Genomic DNA, 13,340 nt, shown 5'->3' with positions numbered 1-13,340 from the left:
TTTTTTTTTGCTTTTTTTTTTTTTTTTTTTGAATTACAAAATTTATTCTTAAAAAATCTACGTCAAACACGCTTTTAATAAATTTTATAGTGTTAAATATGAGAGGAAAAACTGAAGGTACTTGTATAATTAATAATAATAATTTTAGCTCGGTTTTATTTATGGCAATTAACATGAATTAGATTTGAGAAATTAATTAATTGGTACCAGGTACACATAAAATGTGTCATAATGTAGCAGAAAACCAAAAAACCACCAAGCCGATCGATCAAATTAATAAACAAACGAGACTATAACTAATGTATACTTTTTCAACGTTTAATAGTGTTGCTCAGTTACCTTCAGAACAGGAAGCTTCACTGCAGTTTCCCTTGTGAGTTTGATTGGGCTATAAATAGAGCCATATCCAACCCACTTCAACTACAACTAGTTCTTCATTTTTCATATATTTCTATCAGTTCTATTTCCCCAGTTTACCTGCACCAAATTAATCTGGCCATTTATATCTTCAAATAGAATTTCATCACCCTGCAGGCTTTCAATATCGATTTGGAATCTGTAAACCAGCTTATTGATCAGTATTGCTGCTTGAGTACTGGGAAGCAGAAAAGACCAAAAAGACAGAAGAAAAAGTAGTCCTTATCATATTGTTTCAGTAACTACTGTGCATGCTTGTCTCACTATAAACTTGTTACAGCATAAGCATCATCTTCATTTTACAGGGAAAACGTGTCAGATTTAAAGAAGACTCTGCAACTTTTACTGATAGACCAGGAAGCATCACTCCGAATAGCCTTCTCCATCGCACTTTGAACGAGTTACTTCTCTAATATTCCCTACAAAGCCAGGCGGTCCGTTCATCCATATCCATCCTTCCTTTTCATATATTTCTATCAGTTCTATGTCGTTCCCCTACTTTCTCTGCACCCAATTAATCCTGCCATTTCTATCTTCCAATAGAATTTCATCGCCCTGCTGGCTTTCAATATCGATTTGGAATCCTTAAACCAGCTTATTGATTAGTATTGCTGCTTGAGTACTGGGAAGCAGAAGAGGGCAAAAAGACAGAAGAAAAGGTAGTCCTTATCATATTGTTTCAGTAACTACTGTGCATGCCTGTCTCACTATAAACTTCTTTCAGCAAAATTATCATCTTCATTTTACAGGGAAAACATGTCAGATTTAAAGGAGACTCTGTAACTTGCAGTTTCCTTTGAGAGTTGGATTGGGCTATAAAAAGGGCTCTGGATAGCCTTCTCCATCGCACTTTGAACGGGTCACTTCTCTAATATTCCCTATAAAGCCAGGCGGTCCGTTCAGCCAGATCCATCCCATTTCAACAGGTTCTTCATTTTTCATATATTTATTTCAGACATAGTTTCCCTTCTTTATCTTCACCCAGTTAATCTGGCCATTTCTATCTTGAAATGGAATTTCATCACGCTGCAGGCTTTCAATATCGATTTGGAATCTGTAAACCAGCTTATTGATTAGTATTGCTGCTTGAGTACTGGGAAGCAGAAGAGACCAAAAAGACAGAAGAAAAGGTAGTCCTTTATCATATTGTTTCAGTAACTACTGTGCATGCCTGTCTCACTATAAACTTGTTTCAGCATAAACTTAATCTTCATTTTTCAGGGAAAACATGTCAGATTAAAGGAGACCCTGTAACTTGCAGTTTCCCTTGAGAGTTGGATTGGGCTGTAAAAAGTGCTCCGGATCTCCATCGCACCTTGAACGAGTTACTTCTCTAATATTCCCTATAACACTAATGCTGGCTGTACAGGCCAGCATTAATGGATAGCTGGGCGGGTGGGGGGTGGGTGATTATTTAAGAAAAATAATTCACCCACCCCCTCTGTTTGTGTGTGGCCTGTTCAGCCATATCAATCCCAATTCAACAAGTTCTTCATTTTTCATATATTTCTATCAGTTCTATTTCCCTACTTTACCCGCACCCAATTTATCCGGCCATTTCTATCTTCAAATAGGATTTCGTCACCCTGCAGGCTTTCAATATCGATTTTTGGAATCTGTAATTGTAAACCAGCTTATTGATTAGTATTGCTGCTTGAGTACTGGGAAGCAGAAGAGACCAAAAACACAGAAGAAAAGGTATTCCTTATCATATTGGTCAGTAACTACTGTGCATGCCTTCTTGTTTCAGCATAAGCATCATCATTACTTTTCAGGAAAAGGCATATCCAATAGATATATCAAAACACCAAATTTCACCAAAATTTGGCGCAAAGTACTGCTATGTCATATTTGCCCTTTTTTCCATTTGTCAAAGTAATTCATGGAGAGTAATATGTGTCATTTGTGTTATATATTTTTTAATACAATATTTTTCATTATTGTTATTATTTGCATTTAAAATATATTTTAAATATGAAAATTAATAATTAATGAATTAATTAAAATAAGAATAAAAAAAATTTAAATATAGCAAAAACGATTATTTTTTATATTTATTAATGAATTTAATATTTTCGTTAATTTAACGTAATTATTTATTTAATAATTTATATATTTGTAAAATAAATAAATAAATAAATAATCTTTCAAATTATTAAATTATTTAGAATTAAAAAAAAAAAGAAAATGATTAAACACTTTTCATTTGGTGTAATGATTGGAGATATTTTTAGTTTAGTACAAAATGATATAAATTTTGGTATAGGGTTGAAGATGGCTTCAGAAGAAAATGATCTTTTCGACGTTGAAGCCCAGCAATTACCGTTGCTGCCAACACATGAACCAGAAAGTACTTCAAGACGGACTTGGCGGATGGCAATTTTGTTTATACGCTCGGCCAACCTTTTCAAGTCATTGGGAAAAAACTATTCCACCGATGGCTCTTCATCTGATTCGAGCGTATCAATATCGTTGCCTGCTTATACTTCTGTTGGTACTGCTGATGGTGAAGATAATGCGGTACGTAGTATTAACTTATATAATCTCTTTTCCAACTTAATTTTAGAGTTCAGTAAATCATATATGTACAATCAAGACTGCAATAATTAATCATCATCATTTCTTTTGTATAAATAATCAGGGTTCAGAAATCGTGGAAGCTGCACATGTTTCGCTGGAGTTTCCTGAGGATTCCTTAATTGTCAACTCTACTCCCCAGAGTGAATACACCAGTACTATTGAGCTCCAGCGCATCCAGATGGGAAACATCACCGAGATGGTAAAGACAATGAACTTGGACGAACTTCATAATATTGGAGGAGTCCAGGGAGTTGCAGATGCATTGAACACTAATCTCATTAATGGACTTTCTGATAACCTTGAAGCTTTTTCTGAATGCAATACAAACGAAATCTCTCAAGCCCTCACCTTCTTCCACTTCTTTAAGGAAGGGTGCAACAACTACACAATCTTCCTTCTATCATTAGCTGCCGTCCTATCCCTGTCCTTTGGAATTAAGCAAGAAGGCGTAGCGAATGGCTGGTTTGATGGGACAATTTTACTTGTTTCCATCTTTGTACTTGTTGTTTTTATAGCAATACGTTCTTACTCCCAAGCAAGGTGGTACCAGAAGAAGTTCAAGAAACAATGGTTTTCAGAAGGGAGGAATGGGAAAGTAAAAGTTATCAGATCAGGGGATGCTTTAGTAGTTCCTTCATCTGGTCTACGTGTTGGTGATCTAATATGTTTGCTGAACGGATATCAGGTTCCAGCTGATGGAATATTTGCAGATGGTCAAGCACTACAGTTGGACGATGGGTTAAGTACTCTGACAGTTGACAGCGAACACCCATTTTTGTTCTATGGTTCAAGGGTGATCAATGGAGATGCTCGAATGATTGCGACATCTGTGGGGACGGACACAATGCTGGTCCCGATGATGGGCAAGGAGATCGAATCTCCTGAAAAGAAGTGCGAATTTGAAGTTTTACTTCATAAATTGAGAACCCGTGTAGACTTTTCTGCACTTCTACTCTCAATCCTTATCCTTATAGTTATGTTTCTACGATATTCACTGGGAAAAAGAGATGATGAATTCGGTCATAGACCAGATCCAAAGGGAGAACCTACTCGTTTGAAAACTATTATGGATGTCATCAAAGGAATTATAATAGAATCAAAGGGGACAGCAAGAGTTTTGATTGCTTCGCTGAGTGTCTCAGTGGTAGGTATAATGGAAGGCATACCTTTTGTCATTTCATTTGCAGTCGCCCGTAGGAGCCGGAAGACACTAGCAGAAAACGCTTCAGAGAATGACCCACTAGCTTGTGTGAAAATGGCATCAGTTACAGCCATTTGCACTGACAAATATAGTGGATTGACAGTTGACAAGTTTTTTGTGGATAAGGGATTTGTTGGGGAAAGCTCTGAGGTATCCCCAAATGTCCTCGAATCTTTATGTGATGGAATTGGAATATCACTTCTCTCGTCATCTCACAGAGTTAATGATTTAAAGGAATTGGTACTTATCTCCTGGGCTGAAGATAAGTTTGGTTTACGAAGGGAAACCCTAAGACATCAATGCAGCGTTGTCAAGCATACAGAGGATAACCTATTCCGATGTAGTGGAGCACTTTTGCTGAAAACCACAGAAAATGGACAAGAGCGGCATTTACATTATAATGGACCTCCTCAGGATATTTTGTCCATGTGTTCTGGTTACTATAACGTTGCAGGGGAAATACATGCAATAAATGGTGAAAAAAGGAGAACGTTTGAACAAGTCCTTAGGGACTATATGCTAGATGGACGAGAAGTAATCGCATATGCTTGGAAACGCACAGATGGATCTAATGTTATGTCAATTGAAGCAAATGATTTGATCTTCGTAGGAATGGTAGGCCTGAGTAACATAAATCCGGTTTGTATAAGAAATGCTGTCTCAACTTTGAAAGAAGGTGGAGTTAGGACTATTCTTGTTTCTGGAGATTGTATTGATGTACTTAGAACTATTGGCAACAACTATGGGCTGCTTACTCCGGAGTCGGATGCTCTAACAGGTGAGGAATTTAGGAACTTAACTGACGGAGAGAGAAGGCAGAAGTTGGACAGAATATGTATCATGGGAAGCTGCACCTTGCACGACAAGGTTCTTCTGGTGAAGTGCTTGAGAGAAGAAGGTGAAGTAGTTGCAATGTTGGGGCAGAAAACAAATGATGCTCCAGCACTAAAAGAAGCCGATATAGGGCTGACAATGGGGATTTGGAGCTCAGAAATTGCCAGAGAGTGCTCCGATATCGATATCAGGAATGGGAATTTTACTTTTCTTGTTAATCTGATGGAGAACGGGAGATGCATTTATGAGAACATAAGAGAATTCATCCAATTTCAGCTTATATTCACCATATCAAGCTCATTAATTAATTTCATCGCAACTATAGGTTGGGGGGATGCCCCCATGACAGCATTTGAGTTTTTCTGGTTGAACATGGTGGTTGCAATTCCTGGAGGCTTGGCACTGCTGAGTGAGTGTCCAAAAGAAAGCCTAATGAAAATGCCTCTGAAATCAGCTGGACAACTTATTACCAAGGCCATGTGGAGAAATATTGCCCTACAAGCTTCTTATCAAACTGCCATATGTCTGACTCTTCACCTCAAAGGACGTGCAATCCTTGGAATAGGTGCTGGCCCCATTAAGTCCATGATTTACAATTCCTTGTTTCTCTGCCAGTTATTCAACTTATTCGTTGCTAGAGAGCTTGAAAAGAAGAATATTTTCAAAGGTCTTCACCAGAATAGATGGTTTTGGGTCGCATGTGCTATTTTTCTAACGTGTCAAGCAGCAATGGTGGCAGCAGAAAATGTGTTCGACATTAGTACGAGGTTGAACTGGATGTTGTGGGCTTCATGCATTCTAATCGGACTAATTTCATGGCCGCTGGATTTCGCCGGGAAATGGATTGGTTCGCTAGTATTCCTTTCCTGATAACGAATTTATTTTTATTTTTGGCATGTCATGCATGCATTTTTTTATTATGCATGTAAATATCAATAAAGATACTTGGATGCTGTAAAAATTACAGCCCTCCCCACTTTTATATGGGAGACGGGTGTACAAGTTGTTGTGCATGTAGCACTTTTGTGTAAATATAAGTCATTTACTCTATTTTTGTATTATAAATATTGTAAAATACGGGTTGTGAATCATCCATGTGAGATGATCTGACCCACAAGTTATTAAAGTGGATTGGAGGGAGTGATTTGAATAGAATTCATTCATAACTTCCCTCAATTTTTATCAACTTCCGTAACTTTATTTTGCATGAGAGAGAGAGAGAAAAGGCAAGAATAAAGTGAAATTCGTATAGAAAATCACTCAAAAATAGAAAAATACCTGAAATGACATATATGACATGAAAATTCATAAAATTAGACATTTAGATTGTGGATGATAATTCCTCATCCATTGTGATTGGGATTGAGACTATTGGAGAACAAGAAAATGAAGATTTTGAAACTTTAAAATACAAGGCGATTCAACTACATGGATTTTGGAATTCATTTTTTCAAGTAAAGAGTCTTGATCCGAAATTTATGATTACGCATGTTTCAAATTATTACATTGGCATTAGAGCCGTAAAGTTGATTTCCTTACTATAATACATGCTTAAATATTATATTACATGATTCAATTGAGTTATAAATCTTACATGTAAAGTTTCGAAACCTTATATGGTCTTTAATGACATTTTTTGATATATATGTTTAAAATTAATGAAATTTTGCAATTAATCTATTAATCTCTCTCCTCCACTAGTGTCATGGCAAGTATACATATTTCAATTAGCTAACACAAGAATAAATAACACCAACAAAATAAACAATAATGATGTCACCTGTCACTTTATTATTTGATCGTTTTAAACACAGACAGTTTTTCATCCATTCAAATTTGTCAACACACATTATGTCACTTTATCTGTCAATCACTTTTTGGCAAAGTAACATAACCTAAAATAAAATAACCATGGCGTTCTCTAAATACTGACATCCATCGTCCTCAATGTGTAGTTATCTTCTCTTATCACTACCAAGTTTAGCATTTAGCAAGCATCAAATATGTTTGAATTCACTAAAATTCGGGTTTTCCAAGTTTTATCCATTTAAATAAAAACAAAACAAGAGCAATTGCATTCCACATACAGAACTAACGATTTTTTTATTTTTTTTCCGAAAGGATCAATTGCCCAAGAATGCAAAGGTTTGTGTCTTAATTTGCACCAAGATTTAAAGATTTAGCCTCCATTTCTTGTAATAAAAATGGGTGGAATAGTGTTTTTTTGAAAAATGAGTGGTTGGACAGAGGGAAAAGTTTTCGGTTTAAGTGTAATATTTACTTTATGAAAATAAGAAAGAGAAAAATGAAATAGAATTTAATGAGAGCCAGCATAGTTTTTTTCTCGCAAATCTATCCCTTTTAAAAATAGATGGGTTTAAGTCAACCCAGCATAATTTTTTTCCTTGCAAATCGATCCAATAAAGTAACTTGACAATTTTTTGATAGAGTTTAGTGTTTAGCAATTTGCTTATCACACCAGTAGTTATGTTTAACTAAAGTAAAAGTTACTTTTTAACCAACCTGCTATAATGTTCAACCCTCGCTTGCAATCACCGAATTTCATGTTTAATGTACCGTTATTGCAAACCACAAATCTTTTTGTAGATATAAATTACCATTACAGAATAAAGCAGAAAAAAAGAAAATAAAACATATAAGCATGCATGAAACCACAGTACCCAACAGTTCTTCAAAATCAGACCTAATCATGCATCAATTAATTCACAAACTCAACAAAATAAAGGTAGTAATACATACAAATTAATTAATTGACTTAATACCTTAGATATTTGTAGTGGGAAATCATAGGTGACGATGACTAAACTGGTCTTCTGTTCTTCTTGAATCGCCATGGATGATGAGATTATCAGATGTATACGCTGGCACAATCATTTGAATATGCTGTATTCAAATTGCAATATTATAATGTGTGATGATTGTGACAAGTTGACCATAAATTAAGGTAAGTCAATTGTATATCACTTTATCTCCTCCAATTAGGTTTTTTGAACAAAAAAAATTTCTCCAATCATGAGACCCTAGTCGGTGCATGCATGTGAGGAGAGAGATACTTTTCAAACATTTAAGAAAATTGACACTTTTTGTCCTCAAACTTTTTTAGCACCATAGATCATCCGCCTTTCGAAAATGTAGCAAAACTCGTCCCTCCGTCCATTTTAACCTTTTTGCAACTAGGTCATTAAATACAGTTGCTTAGAGATAAATGAACATGAGAATTAGAGAAATTACAACTTAACTACAGTTTGGTTTGTTAGCAAACGATCAGGTTCTTATCTTCTTTTCTAAATTAGTAATTCTTTTGATTCATTATGCAAGTAGATCATTTGTGGGGAAGAAGAATTTGCCGACAGAACTTAAAAGTTTGGATTTACGCTATATGACTGCTAATTATACACTGGTTTCTCATATAATTAAATATTTCTGGAGAAACTTAGTTACATTCTAATTGATAGTTTGATAAAAATAAAAAATAAAAAATAATAAATTAATGAAGGCCCAGAAAAAAAAGAAAATAATTTGTGGGTCATTAGCCAGAGATCTTTTTCATTCACAGAAATTAATTAATTTTTTTAACAAGAATTGGCCTGGATTGTGTTAGAAATCTGAGCTTTTCTTTGGCTGCACCACAACATATCTTGGCAACGTCTATTATGTCACCTACTTTCTGACAAAGTAGCATTAATCATTTTCAGGAATAAACTGGGTTTTATTTCTCAAGACAGGCCACGATTCGTGCAAGTTTGAGTATCTCCCCTAATCACCAATTCTTGAATCAGACCCGACAGACCAGACCAGGCTTCATTATCATATTTATGTCCTCAACTTTTTTTATGTCGCATTATCATTCTCAAATTAATATTAGTTGTCCTATCATGAGATAAAATAAAAATACTTATATGTCCCTCTTATTTTTAAATAAGCCAAAAAGACAAAATTAAGATTAAATATTTATTCCTCATTTTAAAGCATACTAATAATATTTTTGGACGAAAACTGTGATGAAGCACAAGATTTGAAATGTAAAAGATAAAAATATAACGCAAAAAGTTAAAAATAATAAACATTGTGATTCTAAAGTTCAAGACCTTTAATATAAATAAATAAAAAGATGCGGCGTGGATATAATGTACCTACTTATTGATAGCCAACCAGGTGGAATCTACAAATACCTGTTTTGGAGAAGATCATTGGTAGACACTCTAGGTCCACCACGTGCATCATATTAATCTACCTGTTGACACATAAAAATTCAGCCCAAATCGAACAACCCAAGAAGTAAAATTCAATTGGAGGATCCCCAAATCAGATAGCCCAAAGAACGAAATCCAATCGAATAAATCAAGGTGAAGGCCCAAATAAGGAGGCCCAAGAATGCGGTAACGCCATCGCCCAAGTTTGCAAGTTGCCCAGAATCTGAACGAATAGAGTGTCATGCGGTCGCCCAGAGCTGTTACTCTATTTCTCGCCCAAACCTTCAAGTCGCCCAAAGTATCAACAAACATAACGCGTCGTGGTTATCAAGAAATGCAGTTATCAAAACAGTTGTTAAAACAGCCCTATCACGTTCCACGATTCAAGGAATTCAATCGAAAGCGGTTGAACGATGAAAGGTAATGACAGCAGTTAAAAGGCAGTTTTCATGACAAAATGGCCACTACGAAGAAAGTGGGTAGTTATAGGGCGATCAGGCAGTTTTTAGAGTAGTTAATCACAAAGGAATCGCCTATGAAGTATAAAAGGGAGAAATGACATAGAAGCAAAGGACGAAACTCTCGAACTGAGAATATGTAATTTTCATTTCCTTAGCTTTTAGATTTAAACACTTTTCTTTCTGTAACTCGTGTGCTTGCGCCCCTTGAAGGCACGTTGTTTTTCATTTCCAATTGTAAAGTTCATCGCCAATAAAAGAACACCCCTTTTTAGGACTTTGTCTCAAGAGGTTTCGTCCCTTACACAATCGTCTGATCCTTTTTAATTGTTAGCGACATAACCCGCGCGAAACAATTTGGCACGCCCAGTGGGACAGTGGTGTTAGGTGTTGAAAGTACAAAAGGTGAAACAATATGCCTCAGAGATCCGACAAGGAAGGAGCAAGTCAGGGAGGAATCCAGTCTGTAATCGAGCGATATGAGGAGCAGCATGCCTCTCCACGAACAGATGGACAAAATCAAAGCAGTAACAGTCGTTACGAACCAATGACGGAGTTGAGTCCTCGAACCATGCGTGCATTACTCGGAGAACTCACGCAAGACATTGTTGAACAGGTAAATCTTCGAAGTATTCATAATATGGAAAGATTTACACAAAATGGGAATGTACACTATGACAACATGGCCAAACAACTAAAGACGTTGAACGAAACAATGAACAAGTTAGTGGGCCAAATATGTCAACCGGCTATACCTCTTACAAGTCACTTTCAAACTAGGACAATTGTAGGACATAATCCTTCGGTCCCAAATCCGAGTCAAGGGGTAGAACCACTTTTTGATCCCTCTACTTCAAACCAAGGGGGTATTACAATACCAAATCAAAATAATGGTAGCGGTATGCCTAACTTGGGGGGTAATCCAAACGTGAGAGATAATGTCCTAAACAATGGACAGAATATTCCACGTGGAAACGAGGGAGTAGATGTTCAGGCTAATGGTAATGACCCTAATCATGGTAACTTTGTTGTCAATCAAGGACCAAACATCAGGCCTCATGCAAACCAACAGGTTAACCAACCTGTAGGAATTCTATATGACCCCAACGTCATGTTGAGGAATCAGATTATGGAAATCGTACAGGATCAGATGACTTTTGGGGTGCGTCCCGTCATTAGGCCGACGTACACAAAGCCATATCCTGATTGGGTAGATCAAGCATATCCATGGCCTAGAGGATACAAAGTGCCAGAATTCTCACTGTTTACTGGTTTAGGAGAGGTGTCCACTCTAGAACACATAGGGCGATTCACATTGCAAAGTGGTGATGTAACCGATTACCATAAAATGAGACTTTTCCCTAGTTCGTTAACAGGAGTAGCTTTCTCTTGGTTCATCAACTTGCCAGCGAACTCTGTTCAAACATGGCAACAATTGGAACAATTGTTTCACGCTCAGTTTTATAAAACTGAGTCTGAAGTCACTTTGGCCGATTTGGCGAATTTACGTCAAATGCCAAATGAATGGGCAGAAAGTTTTCTCCAAAGGTTCAAGATAGCAAGAAGCAGGTGTTTTGTACCTCTGCCCGAAAAAGAATTTGTCAAGATCGCTCAAGGCTGCTTGAGCTTTGATTTAAAAGAGATGTTCCAGGACAAAGAATTCCCTGGCCTGTTCCAGTTGAGTGCAAATGTGATTAGGTATGAGCGACTGATAAGAGAAGAAGAACAAATGAAAAATTCTAGTAAAGGGACTTATTACAAAGACCCGAATTTTGACGTTCATACCATCGACGACGAGTCATACGATCAGGCCGAAATGTGTTTGGCCGAATTGGTCAAAGGGGATACATATACTTGTCCCATAATGGCCAAGCCTAGACCATCGGGCAAAGATGAGCCCATAAAGGATGGAAACATAAAGGCTAGAACGTTCTCGTTCGATGTGACCAAAGCCGACCTTATATTCGACAAATTATATAGGGATAAGCAGATAAGATTGCGATAAGCACAAATTGCCAAACCCTGAACAAATTAAGGGTAAAAAATATTGTAAATGGCATAATGCATGGTCACATTTGACTAACAATTGCTTGGTTTTCCATCATGTATTGCAGGATGCTATATTGAATCAGGACGAATTACGTTCGATGATAAGAAAAAGATGGCAGTGGACGAGAATCCTTTCCCACAGCCACTTGGAGTAAGCATGGTAACATCTGGATTCAAGAACAAGTTACCAAAATTCAAGTTGATCGTAGATGACGGAGAAGAAGACCCTAGACCACATCCCAGCGTCTTTGAACGAATCAAAGGAAAAGAACCAAAAAAGGACGAAGACGTCTTGTGTGCAAGGTGTAGAAGGGAAGTAAATGGAAACACGGAGAAACCAGGGACATGGCAGCGTCCTCATCGCCCTGTTTTCTTCCCAAACATTCAGCCTGGTAGAGGGCGAGGTACATCATTCTATAGAGGACCGCCTTTTGAAAGGCAGTTCAGACCAGCAGACACTGGAAGAACATTTAGGCCGTAACCTCGTCGGCCAAATGTATGGCATTCATTCCAGTATAGTGCAGGAAGGGCAATACCCTTCGATGAGATGACTAGGACCCAACAAAGGCGTTTCCAACGAAACTACGGACGGATGATGAGGTAGCAACAAGGAATGCCACATCCCAAAGCGCCTCTACTACTCAAGGTAGCCAATCAAAACGTCCTCAAAGGTAGTAAAGAGACTAGTACAGACGAATCAATGAAGGAACTGCCAGAAACCTCTTCTGGGAGATCAAGATTTGAGAGGGACAAAGGGGATGAAAAAGATCCAGATCAGCCCCTTGCTATCCAATTCAGTACGATGCCTCCTGTCGTGGTCAATAATTACCTACTGGCCAATGAATTCAAGAATAAGGAAGAGGAAGAAGAGAGGGAAGACAACGAAGGAAAAGCCTGCGTGCTAGTATGTGAAGAAGGCTAGACTTCTGGAGAGGCCTACAACGATGAAGAGGACGATGGGATGACAGACATTGAAGAAGAAATCGACCTAGAAGCAGAAAGGAAAAAGAGGGGAGTATCGCGCAATACTCTGTTTAAGCAACTACACCAAGAGGGAGTTCGTGAAGTAGACTTGTTGGGGGAGCCATTTGGGCATCCTTTCGACTTCTACGTACTATACAGGACACCCAAAAGGAAGAAGAGAGTACCTCGCTCTGAAAAGTATGGGTCACCTCCAAGGATAATGCCCCCTCCCACAGGTTGGATAACTGATGGGGAAGCATTAGAAAAAAGTAAGAAGGAAATTCAGGAGACAGAGGATCAGCGTGACATACTACACGTCGACCTATCACCAGGGGATAATTCGACAGAAAACAAGCAAGAGGTAGAAATAGAGGCTGTCGAAAAGGTTGTTTTTAAATGACCAGCCATGAAATTGACAAAACACCTGAGGCCATTATACGTTAAAGCTCTAGTTAACGGCGTCCCAGTGGCAAAAGTGCTTGTCGACAATGGAGCAGCTATAAACACCATTCCATCCAGGATGATGAGAAAGTTCGCAAAGACAGAGGGTGATATGATTCCTACAGAAGTCATCCTCACTAGCTTCAATGGAGGAGCAACTTCAGCTAAGGGAGTTATGCCATT

General features: G+C 37.6%; 1 protein-coding gene and 1 long non-coding RNA gene across 3 annotated transcripts; one reads left to right on the top strand and one right to left on the bottom strand.

Annotated features, from left to right (window-relative positions):
• Positions 1-229: 229 nt before the first annotated feature.
• Positions 230-8,002, bottom strand: LOC111397567. Its single transcript, XR_002703272.1, has 2 exons — positions 7,816-8,002; positions 230-1,471 (listed from the first exon to the last, which is right to left on the bottom strand). It is a non-coding gene; the product is annotated as an uncharacterized LOC111397567 (long non-coding RNA).
• Positions 1,220-6,082, top strand: LOC111397566 (calcium-transporting ATPase 12, plasma membrane-type-like). Of its 2 annotated transcripts, XM_023024557.1 has the most exons (6): positions 1,220-1,343; positions 1,450-1,547; positions 1,639-1,741; positions 2,010-2,115; positions 2,684-2,937; positions 3,059-6,082. In XM_023024557.1, exons 5-6 carry the CDS (start codon positions 2,692-2,694, stop codon positions 5,900-5,902), a joined length of 3,090 nt encoding a protein of 1,029 aa, XP_022880325.1. In that variant the 5' UTR covers positions 1,220-1,343; positions 1,450-1,547; positions 1,639-1,741; positions 2,010-2,115; positions 2,684-2,691; the 3' UTR covers positions 5,903-6,082. The 2 variants fall into 2 exon arrangements, with proteins under 2 accessions (XP_022880325.1, XP_022880324.1); XM_023024556.1 differs by having other exon boundaries at positions 1,639-2,115.
• Positions 8,003-13,340: the final 5,338 nt, after the last annotated feature.

Source organism: Olea europaea, chromosome 7 (assembly GCF_002742605.1).
Source record: "Olea europaea var. sylvestris chromosome 7, O_europaea_v1, whole genome shotgun sequence".
In the NCBI taxonomy this organism is placed as follows: Eukaryota; Viridiplantae; Streptophyta; class Magnoliopsida; order Lamiales; family Oleaceae; genus Olea; species Olea europaea.
The sequence above is the reverse complement of the archived record's forward strand: the minus strand, read 5'-3'. Positions and strand labels throughout refer to the sequence as shown.